The following is a 19,354-nucleotide window of genomic DNA, read 5'->3' on the forward strand; positions in this document are numbered from 1 at the left end:
GAGGAAGCCAGACAGGAATTGGATTAATTCTCAACTCAGAAACAATAGACTCGTGATTCTGATCATGAATGGAGTTTCGGGGCTGTAAAGATAATTTACGCTCCAAACTTTATCGGAACCAGATTTTCATTTCAAGGATAGCAACGTGAGTCACACAGTGTCATCTGCACGGCCTTCTAGTGTCCGATTATTCGTCTCAACTCTGTCCAACGTACAAGAAAACAGATGTGTTGTACAGTAAATCTGCAGAAAATTCCACAAACGCAGAATTGGGCTGTGTGTATTTTAGTATGTGTGGGTTAACTGGGTTTTACTGTACTTTGATGTCGTTAGAAATCCTATCCCTTGATTGGGAGACACAGTGACAGTAATATAAACATAAAAAAGCTGATTTCCTTCACTTTTTTCAGCAATTCATCAGCAGCCAAGCAACCCGTCCATCGCTCTGTTGGCACATCATTGACCTCTGCTCCCACATATGGTAAACATGGAGTTTCTTCCCTTTTTGGCTCTGCAACACACATGACACACCAAAAGACATGTGAAGGCCCCCTCATTTAATCAGGCAGCATATATTTGATGAAAGCTTTCCTGCAGTAATCTAATATATTTTGAAGGTCCCATGATTCCCTTTCATTGCCACTGTTGTCTTCTGCTTTGGTATTCAACATTTTAGATGAGGCTGATGTGAGCATGAAAAGTGTTTGCAGCCGCTTCCCCCTAATAGAATCATAAGGTGCTGTAGATGGGTGGGGAGGAAGCCCACAAAGAATAGGAAATGGAACTCGGAAGTCCTGATTGAAGATTAGCTTTATCCAATTGTTTTTCTCTGGAAATTAGTCCAGATGGAGCCAGCTTGAATAATTTCCAGGGCCCCTTTTTGAACTTATGCAGTTGTTAAGGCTGGGATTGCTTTTTCATAGCAACACATCCAACAACATTTGTTGAACAAAAGAGTGCACGTTTTAGTCTCCAGTCATACCGCTGTGCCTTTGCTTTGCTCCACAGTAGAACGTCCTTCCCCTGCAAATGAAACCATGGAGCTCCCACCTAAGAAAGAGGAGAAAAAGGTAAGTTTCTACGACTGTATTGTTACCTAAAAGGCTGAAAAATCTTTAAAAAAAAGAAGCTATTTTGTGAAGTGGTTTTAAGTTGTGACATTTTGCCTTTTGTGATCTGAGTGCATTCTGAGTTGTTCACATAATAACTGCATCTGTACAACTTGTCCCATGATGCTGACTGATTTGTTTGTTTTTCCAGATGAAAGCGGCGCGAGTCAAGTTCAATTTCCAGGCTCAGACACCCAAGTGAGTGACTTTCAGTATAAAATAGATCTGCCATTTCCTTTCGGGCATATTCATTTACATTTCTGAAAGAAAACATTGTGTTATAGCAATACCAGCAGGTCACTGAAGGCTTGTATCATGTGGACGCGCCGACAGTTTTGTTGTCATTACTTAGAATTCCTCATGGGGGAGACAGAAACTACGCACTATAGCTTTAAGTATTTTTTAGCTGCACAGCATGTACGTTTCGCAGTCATTAAGTCTAGGATTTTAAAGCACTTTCAAAATAAAAGGAGAATAAGCATGAGCATGTCAAATGCCATGGCGGGTCAAAACAAAGGGAGCATGGGACCCAAATTGGGCGGCCTTACTCTAGATCAGGGGGTTGTCAATGTTTTTTTAAAGGGGAACCATGCAGTTTTTTTTAGCTTAATGTACCTTAACTGAACATCTTCGGAGTCATTGGAGTGGTTATATGACTTTTTTTCGAGTTGAATGGTGGTCGTCTCGCTTCCCCCTAGCGCTTGTGAGCTGAAACCCCCCCCTTGCAACTTTCGGGCCTCCGGCCTCAGCGCCAGAACGTATCGCGTGATATCAGGTCTCGCAATGTAACGAATTGCTTCACGGCACTGCACACATACGCCCATTCAGGAACCGGCTAACAAGGTAGCGATGGAGTTTTTCACGCTATCGTCACGGCTGAGCCGGCAAAAAAGAAGCAGAAAGCTAGGAAAGCATTGTCGGAGGAACAGAGAAAGAGGAAACGGCAGACTGACCGAGCGAGGAGTCAGACACAAGTAAACATAGGAGCTGCCAAATATCTATTCTGAAGCTGTAGGGGGAGCTCTATAGAGAAACCTGCCAGCAAAAAGCAAGAAAACGGCGAAGAAATGGCCAAAACTGCATAGGGCCTCTTTAAGCCAAGGACCCCTCAACTGAAAGAAAGATGGAGCAGGGACCCCCTACAACATATATTGTATAAAATGAAGTTACATACAATTGGGCCTACAATAACGTGTAGAGTGGACTAAAACCTTTATACATACCTTTTTTGCATAGAATACCAAGCTATTAAAATAGCCTAATAATTGTTGGCATGGTTTTATAAATCACAGTGACTCCTTAGGATTAAATGTATCTGTGGATGGCCTTAGTGACCACCTAGGCCAGTAAGCAGTGGGGATTTATATTTGCTAATAATATGTTGGATTCATGTTAAAAAAAAAAATTATATTTAAAAATTAACAAAATTAATAATTTGGAGGCCCCCCTGCATTGACTCTGAGGACCCCCTAGGGGTCCCGGACCCCCTGTTGAAGATCCCTGCTCTAGATCAAATCTGAAGTCTAAATTCTCTTTATATTGCAAATTTGAAACAATCAATACATTTTGAACTTTGATCTCTGTATTTCTCTATATGTGTGTGTGTCATTATTACTATTCTTGTCTTCAGGGAGCTCACGCTGCAGAAAGGCGACATAGTTTACATCCACAGGCAGGTAGATGGCAACTGGTTTGAAGGGGAACATCACGGAAGAGCTGGCATTTTCCCCACGTCTTATGTGGAGGTGAATTTCTTCGATTTGATGCTGTTTCTCTGACTGTTGCTGTTGGTTGTATGAGACTAGGGCTGGGCATCGTTTTGATTTGAACAATTCTGATTCTTCCTTTTGATTCCGGTTCTTATCGATTCTCGATTCCGAGTCTTTGAGGGCTGGAGTTGAAACGGGTCACATGCTTATTTCACAGATAAGAGGGACATTTTATTTTGATTCAATGGTTTTACCGGGCTTTTTCAGCCACATTTTAGGTCGCCGCTTACTGTGCCCCATGGCTGCAACACAACAGGCGCCTGGGCGCTATATACGGAAACCAAAACTGTTAAATTTGGAACTGATTTAAAGGATTCGAAACCAAATTATCAAATTAAAGAAACGATTCCATTGGAATCGTAATTTTTTAAAAGATTCTAAGAAGTCGGAACCGGTTCTCGATGCCCAGTCCTATTTAAGACCCTGTGAAACTGGCTCAAAACTCTTTTCCTTTGTCCTCCATAGATTCTGCTTCCTACTGAGAAGCCCACACCTACAAAGTCTCCCACTCTGCAGGTGTTGGACTACGGGGAAGCTGTGGCTCTGTTTAACTTCAACGGGGACCTACCTGTTGAACTTTCTTTTCGGAAAGTGAGTATTGCTGTGATGCTGCAACAGAGGGGCAGACGCGTTCTCTTCACATTTGTATGGGAACACATGAATTTGTAGTACAAGTCAGTTTCTGGCTGAAAATTCTCCAAGTTAGATGAAAAGATTGATACCACTCCTAATTAATGCTAAATGGGAAGCTACTGTACCAGCAGCTGGTTAGCTTAGCTTAGCATAAAGACTGGAAAACGTGATTGTTTGCATTTCTTTAAACAAATCACAATTGTCTTGGGCGGAGCTAAGTTCCAGATGCAGCGACGGTGGCTCTGCAAAATAATCTTGGGAACATTTGGTGGAACATTTGCAGCCTGCAAATGAAAACACCACATATAATATTAAATGAAGTTAACTGTTCCCTCAATTCAGTAACGTGAGCTATTTAAATTAGCTGGATACATGGTTAAACCTCATTAGCTCTTACCAGTGTATCACCGTGTGTATTTCGTCCACAGTAATCCCACCAATCAGTCCCAAAACGTCCCAGTTAGAAAGGAAAGGCCGTAACCATATTCCTTGTAAATCTTTACAATCATTCCCCGAAAGAACCAAGCAGGCCTGCCTTGTTGCACCATCCAGATTTTCTTTAAAACTTGCCATTTTCAGCGTGTAGCTCACTACTCGAAGTTTGTTGACATTTCCCGTAGCGAAGGGATTTTGAGAACAGCAACACAAAGAACGTGAAGGTCAAAGCCTGACATCAGGCTTTATCCTTGGAAGTCTACTTCCATTGATCCCCTAGCCTGGGAAAACCCTGACGAACTTCCGGCAAATTTGAGATTTGCTCTGCAAGTCCATCTGGCCAAGAGCCCGTTCAAGCCCATTTCCAATTTTTCCAAATCGAGGCACCAATCACAACCGTTGATCGTTTTACACGATGATGATAGCGCAGCGACGGCAAGCAGCTTTTTGTTTACATTCAACATGACGGCCACCGAAGCGCAGCAACCCATTGATGCCGCTGTCGCTGCTACGTCACCCGGATCGTTGGTCTGATTGGTTGAAGTACTTTTCAATTGCGCCCAGAGGCATTGAGCATCGTCCATTGGTGACGCCCCTTTGGAAATGGACTGTGAATGAAGTTTGCCCAGACCCACTCTCAGTTACAACTGAGAAGGGTCTGGTGTCAACCAGGCTATTGATCCACACTATACTATAATTGACTGATTACTGTAGACACTAGCCAATATGTTAAACAAACTTTAGTATTTAATTCTCATTGGATATTATATTTTTCTGTGTAATATCTAACTCTGCAAAACTCTATTCTATTTTTTTCCCCCTAGGGTGAGACGATCGACATAACCAGGCGTGTTGACGAAAAGTGGTTAGAGGGGAGGATCTCAGGGACCAGCCGGAGCGGCATCTTCCCAGCCAATTATGTCCAGGTCAACAAGATGCCCCGCACCAAATTCTTCACTGATGACTACTCACCAGGCCCCATGTCTCCCGTCTCCCCTGGACCCCAGAGTCCAGGGCGTCCCCTCCACTCACCCTGCCCACGCTCACCATTATCCCCTTTCACCCCCACTTCCCTCAGCCCCAAACCTGAACACTCTCCACTGAAGCCGTCTTCGCCTGTACCTTATGGCATTCCAGCTTCACAGTCGCGCTCCCCCACCCAGATACCCGTATCCAAAGAAATGGCCGATCGGTGGCCCTCCAAAACAGTTTCCTCACCCACCAACTTGAATAGCCACTGGGCTGGGACACACTCGGCTAACCAGAGCTCCGTTTCACCTTCCACTCAGTCGTCAGCGTCTGTACACAGAGCTGGAGCTCCCACAGCGAACACTCCCAGATCCACTGACCCCTCACAGGTCCGCTCTCACTGTCTGCACCGCCTGTCACTGCATGTCCACACCCGCACTCTCACTGTTTGTGTTCATAGGAATGTTGTTCATCAGCTTTTGTTTCCAGTGGTGGAATGTAACTAAATGCATTTACTCAGGTACTGTACTCAAGTACAAATGTTGAGGCACTTGTACTTTACTTGAGTCTTTTTTTCATTTTTTTTTTCATGCCGCTCTCTTCTTCTACTCCGCTACATTTTAGAGAGAGAAATATTGTACTTTTTACTCCACTACATTCATCGGACAGCTTTAGTTACTAGTTTTAGTTTTAGTTTATTTGTTTCACAGAACATAAAAAAAACAAAAGACATTGAAGAAATACAAAAATACATGTGAGGTAGAAACCTGTAACGGCTTATATAAAAAACCCAACCAAAGTACATACAGAAATGTAGACATACAAAATCAAAAATACATTAGTGTTAGTGTGCAAAAAAATAAAATAAAATACATGTAGAGAAACAGAAATAATTCCCATATTTAGACAGCAGGGCATTTCTAAGTCTATTTCTATACACAGAAAATGACACATTTTCATTCCACAAAATAACTCCAACAAAATTTGTAGAGAACTGACTGTTACTTTACAATTAAGATTTTTGCACACAAAACACATGCAGTTTATGAAATATTTCTGTTTTTATTATAGATTAAACTACCCAACAAATACAGCTGAAATGATTAGCTGATTAATCACTTAGTTGATTGACAGAACTGTTTTGAATGTTTCCAGTTTTTAAAAATCTGGGGATTTTCCTGCATTGAGTACTTTAATTTTAAGACTTTAAGTACATTTTCCAGATGATACTTACCTACTTTTACGTAAGTAAAATTTTCTATGCAGGACATGTAACATAGTATTTTTACAGTGTGGTATTAGCACTTTTACTTAAGTAAAGGATCTGAATACTTCCTCCACCACTGCTTGTTTTATAATGCGTGACATGAGCTTTATATTTCCATCCAGGGTGCGATACGAAACCAGGCGGCTCGGTCTTATCCACACGTTAACTCCCTGCCGCAAACACAAGTGCCAAACAACCCTGATTCGACAGTGGTGCAACGCCAACCGTACGTCTTCACATTTTCTACATTTGTCTACATTGTTGCAGTTCAGACCGAGTGTTGCAGCTGCGGTGAATTTGTGGCTCAGACCATTTGTTTTTGTCTTCTGTTCTCTGTTTAAGGTATAAAGCTGTTTACAACTACAAACCACAGAATTCAGATGAGTTGGAGCTCAGAGAAGGAGACATTGTGCAAGTGATGGAGAAATGTGATGATGGCTGGTTTGTAGGTAAGGAATAAAGATTTATTTTAAAATCACAAAGAATGTAATTGCCAGTGTATGTTACTCCCTTAGTAGTTCCCCTGTGAAAGCACAGTGCAGCATGACATTATGTTAGGAGGCAGATGGGTGACAAATTAAAGAAGAAAAAAAACCTACAAGTGTTTTGATTTTGGGCCGCCATAGTCTATGGTTGCATGTCATACCCCTCAAATTGCATCCGTGACTCCTCCACTTGCGTCCCTTCCTCCCTTCCTGTCTTAGTTGAGGTAATCATGAGAGGAGAGAGGCATCGAGCAAATATATTTTAGAGGGATGAGACGCAGTGGTGTAGTCTACATGTTACGCAGGTATACGCAGTATACGCATTAAGAAAGCTCCAGGATTTCCATATACCCACTTAAAATGCCCAATGACACGCAACAACATACTTTCCGTTCTATTTTTGATACATTTTGAATTGTCATCTGTGTTTTTCTTCTTCACATAGGCTAAATAAAGGTATTTCCGCCGTAAATTGGTGCATAAAAGTGTATCCGAATACAGGAGATGAAGTTGTTGATGCTCAAAACTTCCTTGGGGGAGGACATCAAACCATTCAGGGCGCCCCTGTCTCCTTAAGTATCTGCATCCCGATTTTATTTAGGTTCCTTCAATTTGTCACCTTTCTGTAGATTGTACACCAATGTTTATGCTTATGTTTATTAGTTTCGTACACGTAAATATAAATCACATTTAAGAAATTTATTTCTAAGACTATTTTAATACATAGAAAACGACACAGAGATATCCTTTAAATGTACATTTTCATTCCAAAAAAGAATGAATGGGGTATCGGTTAAGGACAGTCAAGTAGTTTTTTAAATAGGGATTGTTAAATCTGTGATGGGGCATCTTCTGATACCTCAAATGGAATCACAAAAGTAAAGAAATTGGATTTTACAGGAGTTCTATAGACTACAGTATTAAAACAAACTTGGTTATTCAATAGATTTTCATAGAAATTGTTTGCAAATTACATTACTTCTTAGTATTTTTGTTATGTTGTGACCAATATCAAAACATTCTGCAGTGCCAGTACTCCCCCTAGTGGACATCATGAGACAGTGCAGATGCATTGCAGTAATCTGCACAATAACAAACATTGCATGCATTCATTGTTTTAGTTATAGAATACAGGCCCGTAGATGGGGGGGGGGTTTCGGGTGGTTTGAAAGCCCCCACCCTCCCCCACTGCCAAAAGATTAGACAATCAGACAATCCATAGATTGTTTTTTTTGTTTTGTTTTTTTGTTAACCAGTTTTTTGTTGTAGTAATAAACAAGTGTGTTTTAAAATAACGACGGCCAATAATTCAAATCCCCCCCCCAAATAGAAATGACCTAAACCAAACCGAAGCTCTAATCTTGCTAAAAGCACCATTTTTGTAAATGTGTTAAACTGACACGCAACATGTAATAATCTAACGTCTAAAGGCCTGGACACGCAGAGCCGACGGCCAAACGTCATCAGAAAAGGCAGTTGGGCTGATCAGTCTACCCAAATTGGTCAAAAAAGTGCCTCTGAACACACCAAAGCGACGAGACGTAATAAAAATGAAAACCGGCAGCTGATTGGACTAACAAGTCAAGTGGGTCTTATTTCTCTGGAAATTCACAGCCAGACTGTCATGGCGGCTTGTTCAGAATACGATCTCATAGTTTACTAAAATAGTTCACCGAAACGTGTTTCTGAAAACATTTTAAGCGAGAAATAGGCCGTGCAGTTTCTGGATCTGTCTTCATTTCAGATCGACAAAGGTCAGTTTAAAAGATTTTCACCAGATTTTGAGAGACTCTAGTCACGCTCATTCCGCTCCCCGTTTCCGGGTTAGCACTCCACCAATCAGATGGGTCATTTGAGTCCGACTGCCGGCAGTGCCCGCCCCGCAGATTATACATGTCAAATCGGCCAAAATGAAGGCCGACGTCCCCTCGGACGGACGACACCACAGAACACACCGAACAGACTCGAGTCACTGACCTCGCCAGACTGTCCAACGGCCGATTATCGGCTCTGTGTGTCCGGGCCTTAATGTATCAACAATCCACGCAACTAACTTTATGCACTCATAGCAAAATCTGTGAGGCGTGCATGTGTGCATTTGGACTAAAAAAGTTGATCTTGGTAAGCATTTTGACAACATTGTAGTGTGCTTGTTAAGATACCAGCAGACAAGCTAATCCAGCACAAATTAGTGCATAAAAAGTCACCAAAATGAAGTATTTGAACGTCATAATTAAATACAAAATGAGGGGAAAATTGCAAAAATGTCCACTTTTTGAAATAAAGAACCCCCCCCTTCCCCTATGCTATTTACGGGCCTGGAATATATGCACAAATTCATTCATGCATTTGTTTCTGTTGGGTGACCACAGCGTGTGCTCTGTTCTCTGTAGGTACGTCAGAACGGACTCGTGCTTTTGGGACCTTTCCTGGGAATTACGTGGCACCTGTTTGACCTGCTCACTTCCTGCTTGCCCACACCCACCTGGACTCATTAGAGCCCAACCAATCACTCACTCAGCTCTCTCCAACAGATCCTTCTTTGACACCGCAGTATTTCTTCATCACACTCTCTACACTCCCTAACGTGGCTTAGTCAGACCAGCATGTTCAACAGAGGTGAAGGCAGGGACAATGAGTGGTTTTTCACTTCACCTCTCTGCATGAGTGTGTGTGTGCATGTGTGATTGCGTGCGGGTGTGTGTGCTTGTGTGTGTTCCACTGAGACTTGGAGAGTGTTCACACACACCACTCGAGAGAGAGAGAGGAAAGAATGAATGCTGATGATACTGTTTCACATGTAAAGAATGGACTTTTTTGTTCCACAACTAGTTGCAGCTGAAGGAAATTTGCATTCCTTCCCAGTGAACAGCACCGTTCCACCGACACTGCATTCAGCTTCTTCTTTTTTTGTCACCACAGCGCCATCACAAACCACTGCTGAGAATTTATGAATTAGGATGGCACATTTTCGATGGATTTTTTTTTTTTTTTTTAAATGTATCCTTCAAATATCTTCCTCAGATTATCTTCTAGATCTCTGAAAGTTCCCTGGGCAAGTTTGAGGAAACAACACGGACATCAAATGTACGTAAAGTAAAGCACAAGTAAGGGCGCGGACGTGTCAAGAGAAGTTTAGAGCCTTTCACAAGGCTATGCAGAGGAGGAAATACAATTCATGTGTGTACTGGTTTCCTAAGCAAGTTATTCATTAGAGAATATTTTGGGTTTCTTTTGGATGTCACTCTTAAGCCATGAAGTGGAATGCCAAATGTGAAAGTAAAGAGATCATGTTCTGTGCTTTAAGATAAGTTGCTTTGCTCTGAGATGAAATGTCAAACTGTAAGTTGTACAAGATCAGCCGAGTTGAATAGCTCCAAATTAAACCTGCAGCAAATGGGTGAATGATCTTTTGAAGTATTTGAAGTACTGTAAAGCTCTGTGTGCCAAATCTAACCTTTCATGACAATTTTTTTTTCTTGTAATTCTCCATTAAACAATCCCAGCTGACTTTATTTCTGCTACTACTGCTGTTATGTTTCCTCTGCTTACGGGAAAAAACATTCTCACTTTGACAGTATTTCCAAAATCACTTAAGTTTGTACCAGTGCAACTTTTCACAAGTGTGACCTTTCTAAACCTAATTAGACATCATTATCATGAAGTCATTTTGCAATTGTATATGATATATTCATGATTTCCCTGTAAAAATGAATATTTAGTAGACACAGGAGATGATTGTACAGACTGTAACCTTTTATCAAAAATATTCAAAGTATAATATATATTTGCTTATAAAACAATGTATCTCATATGTATGGTACGCAATTTTTTTTTTTAAAGCAATTAAACATTACAGAGTGATACTGAGCAAAGCTTGCGTTCATTTGTTTATTTTGTAAAATGCTTTTCCTATATGTTCATTGAACAAACAAAAAGGCAAGTATGGAGCTCACCAGCATGGAAGACCAGTGGAATGTAACCTTTATAGCTTCAGCTACAGGCTTTTGTACTGAATCTTGCAAATGTACATCTGTGACTAGGCTAAGTAAAGTTGTACTGTGTAAAATGGACCGACAACGCCACCTAGGTTTTTTTTTAATCTGGAGAAGAGCAATTAAAAAACAGTGATGTTTAAAATGAAATAAACTCAAACTGATGAAAGAAATAACAATGTTTACTTAAAAAAATAGCATACATTATATTAGAAAACTAACTAAAACATAAATCTATATCTATTATTCACCCAATATGTGTGTGTGTGTGTGTGTGTGTGCGCGTGTGCGTGTATCCCACTGAGACTTGAGAGAGAGAGAGACACAAAAGGTCAACAAGATAGGCTACAATTTTACTTAATACTGCAATTGAAAATGACCAGAAATTTAAATATAATGATATGGTAAAGCTATAGGATTTAGTATATTTCTTTTATTTTGAAATTCTTATGTCGGTAGAGTGGCTACGTTGCTGTGACAAGAATGTAAGTTCATAGTAAGTTTAAGATCTATATGAACTTTTGTACAGAAAAAAAATTGGAAAAAAAAGTAAGTTTAACAAAATATAAAATACGGAACTGCTTCAGTAAAGATAGAAATTTAATTTAAGAATTAAAAAAAAATGGAGGAAAGAATAAAGGAAATAATTATTGACTCATGAATAAGTTATGTTACTCTTTTGTGCTTCACTACAATCACCTTCTATATTTATTTGACACAAACGAACTAAGTCATTTAGTCTAACCATCTAATCAGCGACCTGTTGCGCCTGTGGCGCCAGGTGAAAGCGGTTAACTTCAATTAACAAGCTGGACAGGACGGAAAGGTGACCTACGTCACCCGTTAATTAACGTGGCTCAGTTTGGAGTGCGTGCTGCTCTGCTCTTTGCCGTCGGCAGGTGGCGCTCGGACACAAAACGGAGCCCCGGTGTGTTTTCAGGATAAATGTCTCAATTATCACCGCTGCGCCCTCCTCTCTCATGCGACACGCCCAGGTTCGCTGCCTGTGTCAAACCTTTTATTTTGGTAATCGCACATGGCACCGCGAGCTCATCCCAGAGTGAAAGCACTGCGCGCGCTGCTACAGGTGGTGTGCCACCTTAACATCTGAAACAACAGAAGAGAGGCAGCGACAAGGGACTACGGGCGCTTCATCACCGCTTCAGTTGACGGGGAGAAACTCATAAAGCTCTTTGGGTTATTTTTTTTTTTGCTTTGTTTGGTCGTATTTTGGAGGCGGTTGTTGTTGTTTCAGTCTGAGGTGAACTGGGACCTGCTGTCTGCTGGGTGTGTTCCGTGTTTTATCGACACATCACTGAGATTTAACAGGTGGCGAAGGCACCTTAAATCACTGCACTCACCTTGGTAAGTAAACATGGCGTTAATAAAAAAAAAAAATAATTGTCTCAACGTCCATAAAGCGTCTTGGCTAACTCAAGAAACTGGATTGGATTTGTGTTGCAGCTCTAATTAAAACTCCAGTGCGTTAAACGCTTACATTAGCCTACGTTTTATTTAGCTGGCGCTTTTATCCAAAGCGACTTCCAGTATGTGCATTCAACCATGAAGGTACAAACTCCGAACAGCAAGAATCGCATAGAAGAAGTACATTAGCTTCAAATTAGCCAAACTTCTACTTTTTTAAACCAGCATCTTCTTAGCCAAGGTGCAGTCGGAAGAGATGTTTTTTTTTTAGCCTGCGGCGGAAGATGTGTAGACGTTCACCTTATTTGTTGAGTGAGTGTATTGTTGTATCTAATGTCATCATCACATTTCAGTTTAAAACTCATGTGCTATGTTTTTATGGCAGTTAGCTACTGTGATTGATTCTGAATAAACCTGAGAGACTCGTATCTGTTCATAAAAAGTGTGGGAACCTCACAGAGTGCAGTGAAGCCTTGTTAAAGTATGATTGACGCAAAGTATGCGCAGTGTAAAGTATGCAGTACCCTCATATGAGCTGTTTTGGCTAATGATGCATGATTATAAGTGGAAATGAAAGTCAAGTCTAACTGACTAGAACAACTTTAGCCCACACATGGTGCTGGTTTCCAGCACCTACTGTAGACCTTGCACTTGTTAATGCATCCGTATTCAGGAGAGTAAGGAAGGTTATTTGTTGACCATTAAGCAGTCAGTGTGATTTGTGGAGGGGCTTGACCATGTGCAGCCTCAGGACTCTTGAGGTCAGTATTTATGTCACATTAGTTCACAGTGTGAAGCCGTTATCTCCTCTGAGGGTGATGACTCTGGATTAGTCAGGTCCACTGTTCAAGTTCAATTCCCTCACTCTCTTTCCTTGTGTCTAGAACCAGAATCAGAAAAAGGTTTATTGCCACAATAAGTACACTCGCATGGAATTTGCCTTGGTGAATGGTGCAACCCTAAACACATTAACATATGAAACATGAATATGAAATAAACAATAACTACAGTAAACAAATATATACATACATAACTGTTGCATAGAAACATTACTGTTTCTCCTATTCACTTAATCAATTGTGAGCTCAGCAGGTGGGAATGTACTTTGAGGTGTTTCACAGACCTCATGTACAATCCAGAACAATCCCCCTGAAACCTCATATCCACCCCCACACTGCCCCACCCCCAACCTACTGTTTGTGTACCTTACCCATTGTGATTGTGCCTGGCTGCCTTTCATGTGCCTGCTCTACCTAATCCTGCTCTCACTTTATAGTGTGTTTGTTTCCTGGTGCTGTTTCTTTTTGAGAGAGAGAACACTGTGCTGTTTCTCAAGATAGGACAGGGCTATAGCCATCCAGGAACCAAAAACAACCCACTGTAATTTTGGATGGAGCGACGCGGTGACTTTTCAAGAAAACGGGGCAAACTCGTTACCTTCTAACTCAGGGAAAAGAATCTGTTTGTTTTACAATTGCGTTGAGGTTTGAACTGAAGTAAATAATATTTTAGACTTCTTTTTTGAGTTTTGCTAAATACTACTGTGCTGTGTTTTTTTTGTTTTTTTAAAATTTACTTTAGGGCCTATAACCGTTAGTTTGCCTCTGTGATGAACATGTTTACGGTTATGCAGGAAGTTAGTATCATCTGTTGAGTCTGAAGTAAGTGTGTGTGTGTGTTTTTGGTGTGTGTGTGTGTTTTTGTGTGTTTTTGGTGTGTGTGTGTGTGTGTCTGTTTTTGGTGTGTGTGTGTGTGTGTGGTTTTTGGTGTGTGTGGGTGGTTTTTGGTGTGTGTGGGTTTCAGTTTTGGCAGAGGCATCGCAGGATATTTCTGACTGTTATTTCTTTTATATTACTTCAAATTTTGTACAAACAGTGTGTGAGGCAGAGGATGTTTCTTATCAAGCATTATTGCAGCGGCGTATTTCAAGAGCGTGTATGTAATGAACAAAGTGGTGGTTGGTGTGTCTTTTGTGAGGAGAGCATAATGGTGCATGCAGAGGATGTGGTGATCTGGCCTGATTGCCGAGCAACAGAGTGGAGAGCCTGTTCAGTGTGAACAGCAGTAACATGATCTCCTGATGATGATGCAGAGTAGAGGATGGATACCCGACACGAGCCCGATGGGACCCGACGGGCTGGGTTCGGACAGATATTTAGAAATTATGTTTTGGTTCGGGTTGGGCTCGGTCACATCAGCGCGATAAGGCATTCTCTTCTCATTCTCACTCTTGTGCGCGCCGTTGTTAAACCTGCGGTATACTCGCTGCAGCCGGCCTGTCGCACGCAAATGTGACGTCATGGGAGCACCGTAACTGTTTATACTTGCGCGTATATAGACCTTAGTGGTCCCCTAATACTGTATCTGAAGTCTCTTTTATATAGACCTTAGTGGTCCCCTAATACTGTATCTGAAGTCTCTTTTATATAGGCCTTAGTGGTCCCCTAATACTGTATCTGAGATCTCTTTCCAGAAATTCAGCCTTGGTGCAGAATTACAGCCACTAGAGCCAGCTCCACAATGAGCTTTCCTTAGGATGTGCCATTTCTGTGTCTGTAGCTTTAAATGCTATTGAGGAGAACGCTTCTCTTGTTTGCAAGCCATGATGTCTCTCTCTTTCTCATGGGCGGGCCAAATTCTCTGGGCGGGCAAAGCAGAGAAAGGGGAGGTAATCTTCCTCCTTATGACCTCATAAGGAGCAAGATTCCAGATCGGCCCATCTGAGCTTTCATTTTCTCAAAGGCAGAGCAGGATACCCAGGGCTTGGTTTACACCTTTCGCCATTTCTAGCCACTGGGGGAACTATAGCCAGGCTGGGGGAACTCATGTTAATGTTAAAAAACCTCAAAGTGAAGTTTTCATGCCATGGGACCTTTAAATAAAAACAGGCTTTCCACACTAACAAACGTACAGGTGTCATTAGTACGAGGAAAAAAAATGAGATTTTAACTGTGTCGGGCTGGTACATAAATATCTTAATGCCTGTCCGCACTGTAATGCAGAGGGAGTTAAGTGGAGCTACTACCACAGTGTCCTCGTCTCGTTACAAACCATACTTCACAGCGGACACAGTCCTGTCAACTGTAGCAGTGCCGCAGCAAAGTGATACAGGGTTTAGGGCTGCCACTAACGATTATTTTCATAGTCTATTAATCTGTCGATTATTTTCTCGATCAATGGATTAGTTGTTTGGTCTATAAAATGTCAGAAAATGGTGAATGAAAATGTGGATCAGTGTTTCCCAAAGCCCAAAATGACATCCTCAAATGACTTGTTCTGTCCACAACTCAAAGATATTCTGTTTACTGTCACAGAGAAGTGAGGAGACTAGAAAATATTCACATTTAAGAATATGAAGAAAATCACTCAAACCGATTTAATCAATTATGAAAATAGTTGCAGACTATTTTTAATAGTTGACAACTAATCAATGAATCTTTGCAACTCTAAAAGGGATGATCTTAGACATTGTCTTTTTTACTGCGGAAGATAATAAACTTAATCTACCAAACACAAATTACCTTACTTTTTGTGTTATTTCTCTGTGGTAACAATGCTGTTTGGCAATAAATGTTATACTGTTGGAAAGCCGGTTTAGTTCCCTTTCAGATGTTGCCCCATTTGTAAGGAACATGCATTTGTGGGATGAGCAGCAGCGCTGAGTATGTGGGTTGCGCCCATGAAAAATGTGTTCTTCAACCAGCATTTGTCGCAAGTCAGCCAACGTGGTTGTGCTGGTCACTCTGGCACAAATGACACGCCCAAGCTGATCCCACAAGTGTTCAAGGGGTTGAGGTCAGGACTGCTGGCAGGCCATTCCATCCTCTCCACTCCCACATTCTGGAGGTAGTCTCTAATAAACCCCGCCCTGTGGGGGCGAGCATCATCTTGGAGGATAGAGTTCGGTCCCAGACTGTGGAGATATGGGATTGCCACTGGTTGCAGAATCTCATCTCTATATCTCTCTGCATTGAGATTGCTTCCAATGATGACAAGCCTCAAAACAAGTGTCAATAGCAACAGCAAAATAACCTGTTTGGCAGTGGCAGAGAAGATTTGGCAAATTTTGAATGGGCACAACCCACATACTCAGCGTTGCTGCTCATCCCACAAAAGCATGTTCCTTACAAATGGGGCACCTTTTGAAAGGGAACTAAACAGGCTTTGCAACGGTATAACATTTATTGCCAAAAAGCATTGTTACCACAGAGAAATAATCTACCAAACACAAATGTCCTTACTTTTTGTGCTAAGTTTATTATGCAACATTTCTAAGATTACGTTGCAGCATGAAACCCTACAAGAGTGTGCACCCTTAAGTTTTCTCATGGAAAAGGGAGTAACCCACTAAGACTACAGGTACGGCTCAGTGTGTAATTATTTGGTGACACATACTGTATGTGCTATTTTTTTAGGGCTGTCAAAATAACGCAGATTAATCCATTCCATATTGACGTTTGACCCGGAGCCATTCTAGCCACCATTGGACTGTAAAATGAAGGAGGGAGACAAGACTGTTCTGCCTGGATCATTAATTGGAAAATTTACTTGTAAAAATCTTCTTCCTGCCAACCCTGGCTACCGAAATCTGGTGCCACTGATATGTCTGCACTCTCTGATGCTCTGAAACAGACGATACCGGCAACACAAACCCCGCTGCACGTGATGCTAGTTAACACAATACTCGACAGTAGCTAACGTTAGCCTACCACTAGCTAGTAGCTGGATTAAACACGGTTAAAATGCTGACAGCTAACGCTAAATGGTGTGAAGTGTGACTGTGTTTTACTGTAGAGGATTCAACACCGGTATGTAACAACCTGCAGCTGCCGTCGGAGAAACAACGCAGACGGTGGTGCATTTGAAGTTATTGTAAATGTCCTTTTTCCCATCTGGTGGTTGTTTTTTGTCGTTCAACAGCAATTTACTAGTGAAATAAGTTATTGTTATACATTATTATTAACTCATTTAATTTTGACCATATGGCCTTAGGTGTGTGTGTGTGTATGTGTGTGTGTATATATATATATATAAAACGAGGCAGAAACTCCATCAACCAACACCCTTTTTTGACCACAAATGTTGTTGTTTGATATTTTCTCATCTCCCTAGAGACTGCAGCTATAACTGACCAAATGGGTGTGATTTGGAGAATGCCCAGAATGTTATTTTACTGTGCTCAATCCAGGGAGAGGCTTGCTATTGCATTCCTTTCCTTTTAATTCAGTAGGGGTGTGTGTGTGTCCAGGTAGGTGCCAACCTGTCAGTGTAGTGCGTGACACACAAGGTAGAGTCAACATCAGGCCGCATCACTGACGAAGGCTGTGGAAATTTTACACAGGGGTATGGCCACCAGCGAGAGCACTCAACAAGTGATTCATTCTAGGAATATTCCCCCCGCGGCCACAGTGGTTCATCTGATCGAGTGTGCCCTTTGCATCAAAGCTCAGCCCGAGCTTTCAGTTAGATGTACTGCGTCTGCTATGTTCATCAGCCATTCTTTCAGCAGTCAGCATGTTGTAGAGCCAGTGCTTGTTCACTTCTATCCGGTGGATTTCTGCCCAGACTTCAAGCAGAAGAAAAACAGTCTCAGGTAAGCTCTCTAGTGATTCAGGGAGGAGGTGAAGAGTTGATGTAGGTGGCCAGGTTTGCCTGCCAGATATTTAATTATACAACGGTTTAGTCAGCAGTTGATCTGATGCCATATTTGATTTCCACCACATGCATATGGTAGCAACTTGCTTTTCCAACTGTTACATTCCTTGGAATGAATGAGGTGTTAATTCTTAGGATTCGCTTTGCTAAACACTATGATGGTAATGCACATTAATTGGTTACCCTTTTCAATCTGCAGGTTCCGTGTATTCTCTCCTTTTAATGCATTTTTTCACTTTTCAATAATACTAATATAACAGTCAACATGGCAGCTGGTTGCCATAAGTGTTGTGGTGCTCAAAAATAATGACTTATGTGTCAGTCATCGTAATTTTTTGCCACGCTCCAGTAAATTATACACACAGCTTCAGACTTGTGTTAGCAAGTTTCACTCATTGAGCCCAAACTACCCGTAACTGCATGTTATGGTTATGTTAGGTAAACATGTTAAATTGAAGATTGCGCATCAGTTAAGTGTTGAGTGTCTACGATCCTCAGCCTAAATGACACTCTGACCACCAAGGAGTTAGACTGAGCCTGTAGCACGTGTCTTTTCTTATTTGTAGTCAAAGACAAATAAACCGACATTACTGCTGCAGTTACACTCATATGCAGCAAACGCAACGTGTATATTTATGTGACACAAAAATTCTGCTGTACATATGTCAAAGACTAGCATTATAAAATATTGTTTTAGTGTCACCAAAATTTTGAGAAAATCAATATAGTTCTCTGATTTTGACACAATCGTGTCCTTTTTTTTAAAGTTTTCACCATGGGCACAAAATGTATCATTGAAAACATTTTACAGATACAAATTACCAATGAAACCCTTGAGGCTCTGCATGTCGGAGCAATGAGTCTCAAATCCAATATTTCGAAAGGCCTGTTCTTCCCCTTCATACCTCCCCAAGATCTCTTTCCTGTAGGGACACACTCCCAAATGTGACAAGTGCCAAAAGGTCTTCAACATATTGAGTATATACATAACGGGCTCAGATTTTCCCCGGAGAGTGAAAATGTCCCAATAGAAACTGAGATGCAGTCTGAGCTCATTATGGTCTTGTTTACCTGCTGAACATCTCATCAATCCTGCCACCCCAACCGGCGCTTTATATGCAGAGTAGCAACACTGAGATTTGGTCTTTGAACAATGTGAATCGAAATATTTTTGGTAAGTCTCGAGCTGCAATAGCTAAGACTTTGTGCCAGAACATAACATTCAATGTCTAGGGTTTTCCCTAAATTTTAACTTTTTTGATTTGTTGTACAGCCACTTTAGTTCGTGTGCCAGTAAAGCGCTTTAAAGGTGCTGTAGGTAGGATTGCAAAGATCCAGGACTTGGCCAATTTGAACATTTGACAACTTCTCAGTCCCACCCCCTTTTCCGCTGAAGCCCAAAACGGTCTCCTAAGCCCCTCCCCCCCACAAGGGAGAATAAATGCGTTCGCATGAGCAGTGATTGAGACGCAGTTAGACTAGTTCTTTTTATTTATTTTTTAAATTACAGAGCAGCTAGGCAGAATAGCAGCACAACATTACTGCCATTACAACAGGCTGTGTGAAAGTGGCTTGTCAAACTTGAAACCGTGGTGTTAGCATGTACTCTAGG

The 19,354-nt window shown here is 41.4% G+C and overlaps 2 protein-coding genes across 10 annotated transcripts in view; both read left to right on the forward strand.

The window, feature by feature from the left end:
* Positions 1-10,542, forward strand: part of sorbs3 (sorbin and SH3 domain containing 3) — a 39,494-nt gene extending 28,952 nt beyond the window's left edge. For 5 of the 8 annotated variants that reach the window (XM_078251555.1, XM_078251561.1, XM_078251558.1 and 2 more), the window contains 9 exons: positions 411-481; positions 1,009-1,070; positions 1,261-1,307; positions 2,740-2,854; positions 3,344-3,469; positions 4,771-5,304; positions 6,305-6,408; positions 6,525-6,631; positions 9,061-10,542. In XM_078251555.1, the coding sequence (XP_078107681.1) occupies positions 411-481; positions 1,009-1,070; positions 1,261-1,307; positions 2,740-2,854; positions 3,344-3,469; positions 4,771-5,304; positions 6,305-6,408; positions 6,525-6,631; positions 9,061-9,122 (1,228 nt within the window). In that variant the 3' untranslated portion in view covers positions 9,123-10,542. The remainder of the gene's footprint in view (positions 1-410; positions 482-1,008; positions 1,071-1,260; positions 1,308-2,739; positions 2,855-3,343; positions 3,470-4,770; positions 5,305-6,304; positions 6,409-6,524; positions 6,632-9,060) is intronic. The other 3 variants (XM_078251560.1, XM_078251562.1, XM_078251559.1) reach the window with 3 other exon arrangements.
* A 1,146-nt stretch (positions 10,543-11,688) lies between these two features.
* pdlim2 (PDZ and LIM domain 2 (mystique)) overlaps positions 11,689-19,354 on the forward strand; it is a 44,425-nt gene continuing 36,759 nt past the window's right edge. The window contains exon 1 of one of the 2 annotated variants that reach the window (XM_078251564.1): positions 11,689-12,027. The gene's annotated coding sequence lies outside the window, so the exon portion shown is untranslated. Of the gene's footprint in view, positions 12,028-17,488; positions 17,681-19,354 lie in introns of those variants that run through there. The other variant, XM_078251565.1, reaches the window with a different exon arrangement.

This window comes from Sander vitreus, chromosome 5 (assembly GCF_031162955.1).
Source record: "Sander vitreus isolate 19-12246 chromosome 5, sanVit1, whole genome shotgun sequence".
Taxonomy (NCBI): Eukaryota; Metazoa; Chordata; class Actinopteri; order Perciformes; family Percidae; genus Sander; species Sander vitreus.